Source organism: Arvicanthis niloticus, chromosome 5 (assembly GCF_011762505.2).
Source record: "Arvicanthis niloticus isolate mArvNil1 chromosome 5, mArvNil1.pat.X, whole genome shotgun sequence".
NCBI classification, from domain to species: Eukaryota; Metazoa; Chordata; class Mammalia; order Rodentia; family Muridae; genus Arvicanthis; species Arvicanthis niloticus.
This window is the reverse complement of record NC_047662.1, coordinates 28,319,497-28,331,693: the sequence shown is the minus strand read 5'-3', so window position 1 is coordinate 28,331,693 and position 12,197 is coordinate 28,319,497. Positions and strand designations below refer to the sequence as shown.

The following is a 12,197-nucleotide window of genomic DNA, read 5'->3' as shown; positions in this document are numbered from 1 at the left end:
GTGCTGTAACACACATACATAACAATAAATACAGTAAATTTAAAAAGTGGTTTGTACAAATTCACCGAGTTCTCCCCTTCTCTATCTCCCGTGTGTGTGTGTGTCAGAGTCTCAGGGTAGTTCTGGATGACCTGGAACTTGCTATGCAGACTAGGCTGCCCTTACAATTCCAGAGAACTGTCCTGCCTCTGCCCACTGAGTGTTAGGATTAAGGACACTTGATGAGGTTCTTAAATACCATTTATTCTGCTAATCATAATATTATTATTACAAGGGGATACCAAAAATGTATTATCTCAAGATATAAAATAAAATCCCTTCAGGAACAACAGCATAATCAAAATATATGGTATTCATGTATGGAAATCAATAATGAAATTCATTATTTTGTATTAATTAAAAGTCTAGCCAGGCATGGTAGTGTACACCTATTAATCCCAGCACTTGCAAGGTAAGGCAGTAGCATCAGGAGAAAGCAAGAATATCCCAAAGCTACACGGCAAGTTTGAAGCTACTTCTGATACATGAGATACTGTCTCAATAAACAACAAAAACAAGGAGGAAACAGAGAGCAGGTTCAGTGGTTAAAAGGTCCAGAGGACCAGAATTTGGTTCCCCACACTCACAGCATTTCACAACCTGTAACCTGTCACAGTTCTAACTCCAGCTCCAGAAGATTCTATGTCTTCTAACCTCTGCAGGGGCAGGCACTAACACAAAACAAGCACCTTCAGTCAAGCATGTTAGCATACACATGCAATCTTGAGCGATCTAGAAGGCTGGGCAGGAGAGTTACGCTAGAGGATGGTCTAGTTGATTAGCAAGGCCCAGTTTGAAAACAAAACTTGGGGCTGGAGAGATGGCTCAGTGATTAAGAGTATCTGCTCTTCCAGAGGTCCTGAGTTCAACTCCCAGCAACCACGTGGTAGCTCACAACCATCTGTAATAGGATCTGATGCCCTCTTTTGGTGTGTCTGAAAACAGTAACAGTGTATTCACATACATAAATAAATCTTTTAACAACAACAACAACAACAAAAGAACAAAACTTAGAAGGGACTAGGGATATAGTTCACTGGTACAGTGTTTCAGTTAAAAACATGTTCTAGCTAGTAAACTTGCCTGAGAGGCTTTTTTTTTTTTTGGGGGGGGGGGGGGTTTACATACACTCAGCAAGCACTCTCCCATGGAGCAACATTGAGGCATTTTTGCTTTTGTTTTGTTTTTGAGACAAGGTTTGACTATGCAGCCTGACTGGCTTCAGATTCAAGAGATATACCTAACTCTGCCTCCCAAACCTTGGGACTAAAAGAGGACCATGTGGCAGAATGCCTGGCTATATGTGCTTTGAAAATGATAGTTCCCGAGGCTTGCCAGATAGCTCATCAGGTATCCATGCCTGTCACTAAACATTTCAACCCAGAGTACAATCCCTGGGACACATATAAAAGGAGAGAATCAACTCCTGCAATCTATTTTCTGACCTCACATTAACTTGTTGCACTGCCTCCCCATATACATATACACAAAATAAAATTAATAAGGACTTGGAGATGACAGCAGTTAAGAGCATGTGCTCTTGCAGCGGACCTGGGTCAAAGTACTCATATGCTAGCTCACAGCTATAGTATGTGGTGCAAACACACAGGCAGGCAAAACATCATACACATAAAAACAAACCCTTTAAAAAGTAATAAAATGATGGTTCCCCCCCTTACCTTATTCAAGGTCTTTTAAAAAAAAAGAATTATTTATTTTACATATATGAGTGCGCCATCCCTGTCTTCAGACACCCCAGAAGAGGGCATCAGATCCCATTACAGATGGTATTGAGCCACCATGTGGTTGCTGGGAATTGAACTCAGGACCTCTGGAAGAGCAGTCAGTGCTCTTAACTGCTGAGCCATCTCTCCAGCCCTTAAGATCTTGCTTTGTAAAATCTTCTGTGGCAATTTAGAATCAAAATTATTAAATGATAAACTCTTAAAATAAGTCATTCTTTAGTGTCTCAATTTTTTGTTGTGTGTTGGATGTGTGTATGCTGGGTGCATTATGCTTAAGAGGTCAGAAGACAACTTGAAGTCAGTTCTTTTCTTCTACTTTGAGGATCTCAGGGATCAAACTCATGTCTTCAAGCTTAGCACAGAATTCCTTTATTCACTAAGCCTCCTTGCCAGGAAACTTTAGTATTTACCATGTTTTAACAGTTTTTATTATAGTAAATTTTATTAATATTCTACTTAATTATTGATTGCTGTTAACCTCTTTCTGTAGTTAATGTAAATTAAATGTTACCATAGATGTGTGTATACAGGAAGAAACATAAAACTTTGTATTAGGGATCAGGCCTAGCTGGGAAACCAGATACATAGAATCTTGGAGAGTAACTCCCTTTAGGAAGTGTTGTCTTAAGGATCTGATAACTAAGTAAACAGTACTTTTAAGGAGCTTAACTTCAGTTTAATCTAAAGATAAAATAGAATTGGCTTTCTTAGTATTGCCAACTGTTCTTAGATCTATGTATCTACACTATAAAGAATAACAACTAGCAAAGATGTATCTAATTGCTGATTAACATTTGCTATCTAAGCAAAATTTAAAAGTCAATAATAAAAACTTACCTTCTCTATTTTTCATTCAGAAACGTTAAAAATTTAAAAAGGAGAGGTAGAGGCAGGCTATAAAAGGGACTGTGAACCCACTGAAGGAGGAGATCCATCCCCAGCACTAAGGAGGGTGTATAATTCATGTTCCCGTCCTTAGGCCTACTGCTGTTTCTGTTACCAATTACTAGAGTAAGGAAGGGAGGACTCTGTGGCCCCCTGCATCCAAAACTGCAGTCACTAAAATGCAGAAACATGAGGCTCTGCAGACTGCAAAAGAAGTTATTTAAGGTCACTAAAAAGAATATAGTCTGAAATAAAGGGGAAAAAATTAACTTTCTCCAATTCTGCAGAACTCAGCAGTTAGTTAATTTAAAGGCATGGTTTCTCAAATTCTCAGGATACTTTCCTTATAGGAGAGGGAAAACAAAAAGAAACAACAAAAGCAAAACCATAAAAACAGATAAGCCAGAAATAAAAAGCTGAGTATACAGTGAGAAACTTAATCTGCTTCTTAAAAACAGAAGTCAGGCAACAGTCAAGACAAAAAGCATGCTTTCTAGGGGAAAAAAAAGAAAAAAAAAAAAAATCTTCCAGAGTTTACAATCTCTTAGGTAACAAGATAGCACTTAAATTGGCTCTAGACCTACCCAACAAATTGCCTGTTTACGACAATGCTCCTTCATTTCTCAAGTCAATCGCCACGCCAAATATGTAGATCAGGATACAAGATCTGCCCAGAGTTCCCGCTGTTTCAGAGTTGGTTGGCATGTTTCAGTTTGGTCTGTATCATTCAGTTTTGCTGTTTAGCTTTGGCTGTTCAGTCATGCTTGGTTTTGAACCAGTTATTTAGCTTCCACTTACTGAATTAAATTTTAAAATGGTATCTTTCAGAACAAAATGAGCTGAAAATGAAAATTAAGTCACCTAAATCAAGACTGGGTGCAAGGCAGAACTCCATCCCATGGCCTTGACATTAATTTTTTTTTTGTTTTTTGTTTTTTTGTTTTTTTGTTTTCGAGACAGGGTTTCTCTGTGTAGCCCTTGGCTGTCCTGGAACTCACTCTGTAGACCAGGCTGGCCTTGAACTTAAAGGCGTGCGCCACCAGTGCCCGGCTTGACATTAATTTCTTGAGGGATAAACAGAAAAACAGTAGTTCCCGCTTCAGTAGTCACACAGCCCCTTTATCTAATCTCTGGTCTAAAATTAATCTTGAGGCTGACTTTTCACAGATTTAACTTACTTTTTTGTTAGGAAATGGAAGATTTTTTTTTTAACCAATTACACATTTAATGTTTAAGTACTATAGAACTATAGAAGTCATCAAGAATAATGACTATCTTGAGAAGGTTTATGTTCATAATAAATTGTCAAGAAAAAGATTCTAGATACTACTTATTAGAATTTCTAAGAGGGTAAAATGATACAGTAATACCTTGCTAGTTCAATTTGGAAAAAAAAAAAGGAACTTCACAAATGCCCATTTACACTATTGGTTCCCAAAATTCACAAGAAGAAAAGTATAAGCATTAAAAGCTTTTAAAATCAATCCTTAGAAGAAAACTGAAACCCTTTTAACCCCGGGGTTCAAGAGGCTGAAACATAAGAATCTCAAATTCAGTGCCACCCTGGACTATATGATCTGTCATGAAAAGAACAAAACCACCATGCTTTGAATGAATGAGAAACCTGCCTTAACAAACCATCCAAAGAAGATGGTGGGCATCTATTTGGAAACATAACTGAAATGAGGGTGTTTATTGAAGGTTTAAAAACTAAATTTAAAAGTACTTGTGAAAACTAAAAATAAAAACAATCATTTTCACATTTAGCAAAAGAAAACTGTTGGTGTTTATTATAACTTACTTAGTTTTAAGATCTGTTTTGTTAAATTAAATCAACTTGTTAGTGACCAGCACATTAGATACATACCTATGATACCTGGTAAATCTCTAAAAGTTAACTGACTTTAGTGGATTATGCTTTCTCCCCAATACAATGCTGTTAATACTATTAATTCTTAGTTGTCCTTTCATTGCTGATAAGTAAGTTTGGCATAAGCCTTCAAAATCACGTTAGTGAAAGATAATCGGCTGTGTAATTTCAACCAAGGAATCAAAACACAAATAAAATGCTCTCTTCTAAAGTGAGTGGAAGGATGGTACTGTCAAACAGAAATGAAGCAAACAGCCTCACAATCAAAGTCCATCCTACCTGCCATGTGACAGGAGTCCTTCAGTACCCAAACCAACATAAACACCATCTCAACGTACAAAACCATACCCCCTTACCTTAGCCTGCGCTTCCTTGAACGAGAGACAGATCGGCTTCGGGACCGAGACTTTGAAAATGAACGAGACCGAGATCTGGATGCAGATCTTGAGCGAGAAGAGCGAGACCCAGACTTGGATTTGTTTGTTTTTGACATCTTGGAAGTTTACACCTAATGTAAGAGGATACAGTCAAACAAATTCACAAGTTCTACAAATCTCAACTTCTCTAAGTATGGGGGGTTAATAGGGGAAGACACAACACAATTATTAAAAGCCAAGTCACAGCCAGGAGTTCATAAACATCAATAATCCCAGGACCTGGGAAGAGAGGTAGGAGGATAGAATGGTCTATGTAGTTACAGGCCAATTAGAGCTCTATAGTGACACTCCCAACTCAAAAACCAAAACAACCTTACTCTATCCTTTTCATGTGTAGACGTTGGAGACCAGAGAGATGCATGAGTAGTTAATAATACTGCTGCTCTAACAGAGGACCTTAGTTCAGCTCCTATCACGTTGTGGCTCATAGTCGTATATGAACCACTCTTTGTCTGTATAGACCATAAAGAATGTCAAATCCCCTAGAGTTACAGTACACTGTTCCAAGTTGCTCAATGAACATGCTGAGACTCTATCTCAGGTCTCCTACCAAAGTAGTACAATTTGACTGACTAGGCCATTTCTCTAGCACAAGACAAGATTTCTAGCAATCAGAACACAAGGCCTCACACTTCCATGGCAATTATTGACTCAGCCATCACTCTTACTGATTTTCTAGTCTCCATATTCTCCCTATCTGTCTCTCTCTCCCACCCTCCCAACCCCCAACCTCCGGTCTTCAAGACAGAATTTGTGTAGCCTTGGCCTGTTTTAAACTTGGGCTCTGTAGACCATGGTGACTTCAAACTCTACCTCCCCAGAGTTGGAATTAAAGGTGTGCACCAGCTAGTCTCCATACTCTTCAGAAAAGTCACACTTACTAAGTAGCCTGAAGGCCAAGAATGGTAGTATATACATTTAATCATCACACTCAGAAAAGACAGACAGGTCTCTGCAAATCTGAGGCCAGCCTGGTCTATGCAGCAAGCTCTAGACCAGCCATGCTACAAAATAAGACCCTATGTCCCCCACCCACTGCAAAAAAAAAAAAAAAAAAATACAAGGTGTCAAAAAAAAAAAAAAAAAAAGTACTTGCATATTGTGTCTGGCTTTTATGTGGATTCTAGGGAGCCAATCTTAGGTTGCTAGGCCTGCATAGCAAACACTTTTCACAATCAGCATCCTCCTGGCCTCCAATATATTTTTATGATTTATTGAAAGTGCTGGAGTGTTTTCCATATACATCTGTATGTGTACAAGGTGCATTCCTGGTTGTCAAGTGCCTTTTGAAACTCATGATCTGGAGTTACAAATAATTGTGAGGGACCATGCAGCTTCAAGAAACCAAACTTGCAAGAACAGTAAGTGCTCCTAATCACTGAGCCATCTCTCCAACCCCTCTCTGAGATATTTATTATTAACAGAATCAAAGCATAGGTGGGTCTTGTGATGGCACTGTCACTTAGCACAGCCTTTAAGTTTCAGCCGTGATCTGGCATATCACAAAAAAGGAGGGAGGGAAGATAGAAACTTTCAATAGCCACACTAATGGTGGTACATAGAAATTCTTGTAAAACAGCAAGGTCACTGAGATATGGCTGCAGTTTTATCTAAGTTGGTTTCTAGAGTGGCTGCCTAAACACATCTTGGAATGTCCTGGGTTCAATCTGCAACAAATAAAACTGAGTATGGTGGTGAAGGTCACAAAACCTTGCTTGTTCCAGGGCAAGCCTATAAAACAGAGATCCTAACTCAAAAAAATGAAGGGAAGTAATGGAAATAAAAAAAGAAAAAAACCAGCCAGGCAGTGGTGGCGCACACCTTTGATTCCAGCACTTGGGAGGCAGAGGTAGTCGGATTTCTGAGTTTGAGGCCAGCCTGGTCTAGAGTGAGTTCCAGGATAACCCAGCCCACACAGAGAAACCCTGTCTCGAAAAACAAAAACAAAAACAAAACAACAACAACAACAAAAGGAAAAACCCACCAACCACAGAGTTAAAACAACACGTCCTATTTGTGTTATTTGCCTCAGGGTAGTTGAGGCAAAAAGGCAGAGCTCAGGTGAAACTTTAAACATGTTTACTATTTTCTTCGTTTCTCATGAGACTGTATTCTTACTCTCCAGGGTAAAAGGAAGAGGGGAAAAGGGGAAACAAGAGCAGGAACAGCTGCGGCACCTCCAGGGAACACCTTAAAGACTTGAAACACACTTCTACTCAAGAATCAAGTTACAGACTTCTTTCTGACACTTCCGAAATTAAATGTTATTTAGTACTATAAATCATGTACAAATGTTCAATTCTAGGATCTTATAATTTATAATATTCACACCTGCATTTAATTTAAAGACTTTCCTTAAAGCATCATTATTCTAGTAATTTTACTGCTCCAAATTTTAACAGCATCTACATACATTATAAAAACAAAATTACAAGCTGTGCCCTGGTGGTGCATGACTTTAGCCCCAGTACTTGGGAAGCAAAGCAAGTAGATCTCTGTATTCTTAGTGAGGAATGTGAGCTTAAACCCAAGTACCAATTATCCACTAATAACTGATGTTATTCTGGCCTCTTGTTTAGCTACTGGGGAAAAACAAACAAACCCTTCTTACTTTCCTTCTCCCTGAAAAATATCAACACTCATATGGGTAGGTAAAAAAAAACTTTCACATCGCTACAAAAGGGCAACTGAAGGCTGACACCCCTAACCTGTACCAGGCAAGGATCTTGGCTCCCCAGATGAGAACAATTTTCAGAAACAAATGTTCTGAAATAAGCCAAAACCTTTATTTATAGTCAAATGTTACCTCTATTTGTTGATCAATATAACAAGGATCTGAACTGAAGCCAGGCATGATAGAAGCCTTTTAGTATCAGCACTAGGGAGGAAAAGACAGATGTCTCTGAGTTTTAGGCCAGCCTGGTCTCGATGATGAGAGCACTAGGGCTCTGCCTTAAACTAAAATGAGGATTTCAAACAGCTCTTTATTACTGACAGAACTTTGAGTTGTTTTTCTAAAAATGTATACACATACACCATCAATTCTGAAATTTATAGTGGAAGAAATCAAATTCATATATCATCACCACCACCACTACTACACAGGGTTCCTTTGTAGCCCTGGCTGTCCTGGAACTCACTCTATAGACCATGATGGCCTCAAACTCACAGGTGTGCAGCCCCAACCACTGCCTGGCTTTTCATGCCTTTTTAAAAACCTAGCCAATGTACCTAAAGACACTAACCATCCAGGCCATTCATCTGAATGCACTGAAATGCATGTGGGGCAGTATACCTAGAACAAGTGCAGGGAGCACCAAGCTCATGGGAGAAGGGGTAAGCCACAGCTATAGGATCCCACTAGTGAAGAACAATGCTGGCTTCTTCCTTCAGAGCTAGTTGCAGGTCACATTTTCTTCCTGTTCTTCAGTGAGTGAAAAATCCTTTCACATCTTACACAATTTTTTCCAGTGTTCATTTTTTAAAGGAAGGTGACTACATTACTTCTCAATAACTAGAAAGGTAGAAAAAAAAATTCTTATGCATTTTCCATGGAGCATACAACAAAGAAGACAGAGAGGAACTAATTATTTCAAGGCTGATTTTCATATTGGACTCTAGGATTTGTGTACTTTAATGAAAATATTAAACACACGAACTGACGGTAAATATTGTCAATTTGATGGGTTTTAGAAATATCATGGAAACAAATCTTTGGGTATATCTAGGAGAGAGGTGGCAAGACCCATCCTAAATATGGTGGCACAATCCTATTGCCTTCAGTGAAATAGAATAAAAAGTTAGAAGAATGCAAGCTTTCATCTCTCTGCTTCTGAATTACCTACTATACAACAGACCCAGAGGATCCTGCTCCTGTTGCCGCATCTTCCTTGTTTCTGAGGGTCTGTATCCCTGAGAACTATGAGCCAAAATAAACTCACCTGCTTCCTCCAGCTGGTATTCCTTCATATTATTAAAAGTTATTCAAAAATTAAAAAAAGAACTGAAAATGAGCTGGAGAGATGGCTCAACGGTTAAGAGCACTGACTGCTTTTCCAGCGGTCCTGAGTTCAACTTCCAGCAACCACATAGTGGCTCACAACCATCTGATTGATCTGATGCCTTCTTCTGGTGTGTTTGAAGACAGCTACAGTATACCCATATAAATATAATAAATAAATCCAAAAAAAAAAAAGAGAGAGAGAGAGAACTGGAAATATACTGTTCAATGAGTTCTTGTCTAGTATACTTAGGTCCAATGCCCAATACTACCAAAAATAATAGTATAGCAAAGTATGGTATATTGTTAGAGGCCCAGCCTTATTATCTCAACATTCCCAAGACCAAGGCAAGAGGGTTGGGCAAGCTTGAGATCATCCTGAATACAGAGATTTTCTTAAACAAACAGACAGACAAACAAACACGAAAAACAAGCCAGGCAGTAGTGGCACATCCTTTTAGTCCTAGCACTTGGAAAGCAGAGGCAGGCAGATCCTGAGTTCAATGCCAGCTGGTCTACATATTCAGTTCCAGACCAGCCAAGAATATAAATCTCCAAAACAAACCAATAAATCTAAATTACAGGCTGGAGAGAGAGCTCAACCACTGAGAGCACATTGCTCTTACAGAGGACCTGGTCTCAGTTTCTAGCACCCACACCCAACTTCACAGCTCTGGGGATCCAATGCCTCTTATCTCCAAGGACACCTGTACTCCAGTATATACCCACACACAGGCACAACACATAGTTTAAAATAAAATACATCTAAGCATTCTTCTCATCAATTTATCTAGACTCACTGAACACTCTGTCCTATGCATGCTTTATGCTTAAAACTGGCAAGTTCCCTGTCCCACTGTAATTACAGGTAGAAAGTTAGTTTTGGAAATTTATAACTTGTTTTTGGTAAAAACACAAGAGATCTTTTCCAAATTGCATCACTTCTTTTGGTTTTGTTTGTTTGTTTAATTTTGAGACAGGGTTTCATCTGTGCTGCCCTACCTGTCCTGGAACTCACTCTGTAGACCACCTGCCTCTGCCTCTTCTTGCTGTTAATAAGGATAAGACTAACTGGCTCATTGTGACACAGAATACTAATTCTGAGTCCACTTACTTTCCCAATTACAAACAAAGAAGTCCTTAGTTTCCAGTACCCTAGAATGTTATCTTCATTAGGGTATGAAGATATTACTGAAGAATATAGTGATATTTCTAAAAACAGAATTTTGGAGACAGATATATGCAAAAGGAAAATATAAGACATAGGGGGAAGACTGACCATCTATAAAACAAGAAAAGAGCAGATAATTCACTTGCAGCTACCAGAATGAACCAACAACCTGTCAATACCATGCCTTTGAACTTCTGACCTTACAGAACTATCGGACACTAACAATACTATTTAAATCATATTTTGTTACAGAAGCCACAACAAATTCATTAACTCTGTACTACCTACACAATTTTCTGGGATTTGTTTGTTTCTTTCTTTTTAAAAATGATTTATTTTCTTTTTTTATATGCATGTATGTCTATATGAGGGTGTCAGATCCTCTGGAGCTAGAATTACAAACAGTTGTAAGCTCCCATGTGGGTTGTGGTAATTGAACCCTAGTACTCTGGAAGAGCAGCCAGGTCTTGACTAAACAGAAGCTCTGGCAGGAAGGGGGGAGGTCAGGGGTTAAATCTTCTCTCAGTGAACTGATAGCAGGACTCTAATAACATCCCTGTGCAGGAAGATCAAGGGAATTAAAGTGCCTGTAAAGCCAGTTGTGGTAGCATATACCTGCAAAGTTTAATACTGGGAGGTGAAGGCAGGGTAATTTAGAGTTTAAAGCCAGGGTATGAGACAAGGAAGGAAGAAAGGAAGGGAGGGAAAGACAGGGGGAGGGGAGGGGAGGGGAGGGGAGGGGAGGGGAGGGGAGGGGAGGGGAGGGGAGGGGAGGGAAAACACTATAGCTGGTCTTTGCTACTTTGTGGGTTCTCCTTTTTCCCACCCTTTATCACCTTGGTTTCACCTCCCATCACTAGACAGGAAAGAAAGGATAGGAGGGAGATCCTTGAATCTAATTTTTCTTATTTTGTTTCTTCTTTGAACACAACTAACAAACTGCAACCACCACCACCATGAACCACCACTTGAGTTTATATACTCTCTGAAAAGTCCCCAGAATCCCAAATGTCACACAATCGCAGAAACTACCTACAGCTGGCAAAACCACGCCTCTGCTAGAGCACAAGACAGATCATAGTCAGCTGCTGCAAAGCAGTCCCATAGCCCCACACCTAGGGTTAGAACAAAAACATTTTCTTAAAATACTTCTGTGTGTTTTTTTAAAAGAAACCAAAATTTCAAAATTGTCACTACACGAAACAAAACAGGAGCTGGGGGTATTAGCCAATAAAGCATTTGTCTTTCAAGCACGAGGACCTGACTATTAGCCCCAGAAACCCATGTTTAAAAACAAAGAAAACTGAGAATGACTGTTTCTTGCTCCATCCAAAAGAAATAGTAAATGACATACAAGTTAGTCAATTCAATTTAAATAATAAAATAGGTACCTGCATAACACAGTTTTAAGGTTTTTTAAGTGTATTTGTTTTGCCTTTGTACATGTTTATGCATCCAATGCATGTCTGGTGCCTCTCTCTGGATGCCAGAAGGCATAAGACTCCCTAAAACTGGAGTTATATATGGTTATGAGTTGCTATGTGGGTATTGGGAACTAGGCCCAGATCTTATTATACTAGAGCGGTAAGCTGTTGTTTTATTTAATTAATTTTTCTATATGTTTGGGTGTTTTACCTACATATATGTGTGTGCGCCATGTGCATGCCTACTGCCTGTAGAGGCCAAGGCCATTGACCTTGTAGAGGCCAGGCATTGGGTTCCCTGAACTAGTTACAGATGGCAGTGAGCCACCAACTGGGTTCTAGGAATCAAACCCAGGCTCTCTGCAAAAGCAACAGAAGCTCTAAACCGGAGTCATCTCTTTAGGCCCAGAGCAGTAACTTCTTAACTGAGGAGCCATCTCTCCAGTCTCTGGCACCCAGTACATCTTAAATTATGTTTTGTTCTAGGGTGGCTAGAGGGTATATTTAGAAAGTTCCTTGAATTTCAGAGATCGTATTTTTATTGTGATTTACTTGTTTAAGTAATAAGTGATCAGATATCTTCTTATACAAAGTAAACTGCTGTGTTCTTTATTGGCTAGTATTAC

At 39.2% G+C, this 12,197-nt stretch overlaps 1 protein-coding gene across 4 annotated transcripts in view; it reads right to left on the bottom strand.

Moving 5' to 3' along the window:
- Positions 1–12,197, bottom strand: part of Thrap3 (thyroid hormone receptor associated protein 3) — a 38,755-nt gene that overhangs the window by 17,447 nt on the left and 9,111 nt on the right. For all 4 annotated transcript variants that reach the window (XM_034503659.2, XM_034503662.2, XM_034503660.2 and 1 more), the window contains one exon: positions 4,896–5,047. In XM_034503659.2, coding sequence (XP_034359550.1) covers positions 4,896–5,032 — 137 coding nt within the window. In that variant the 5' untranslated portion in view covers positions 5,033–5,047. The remainder of the gene's footprint in view (positions 1–4,895; positions 5,048–12,197) is intronic.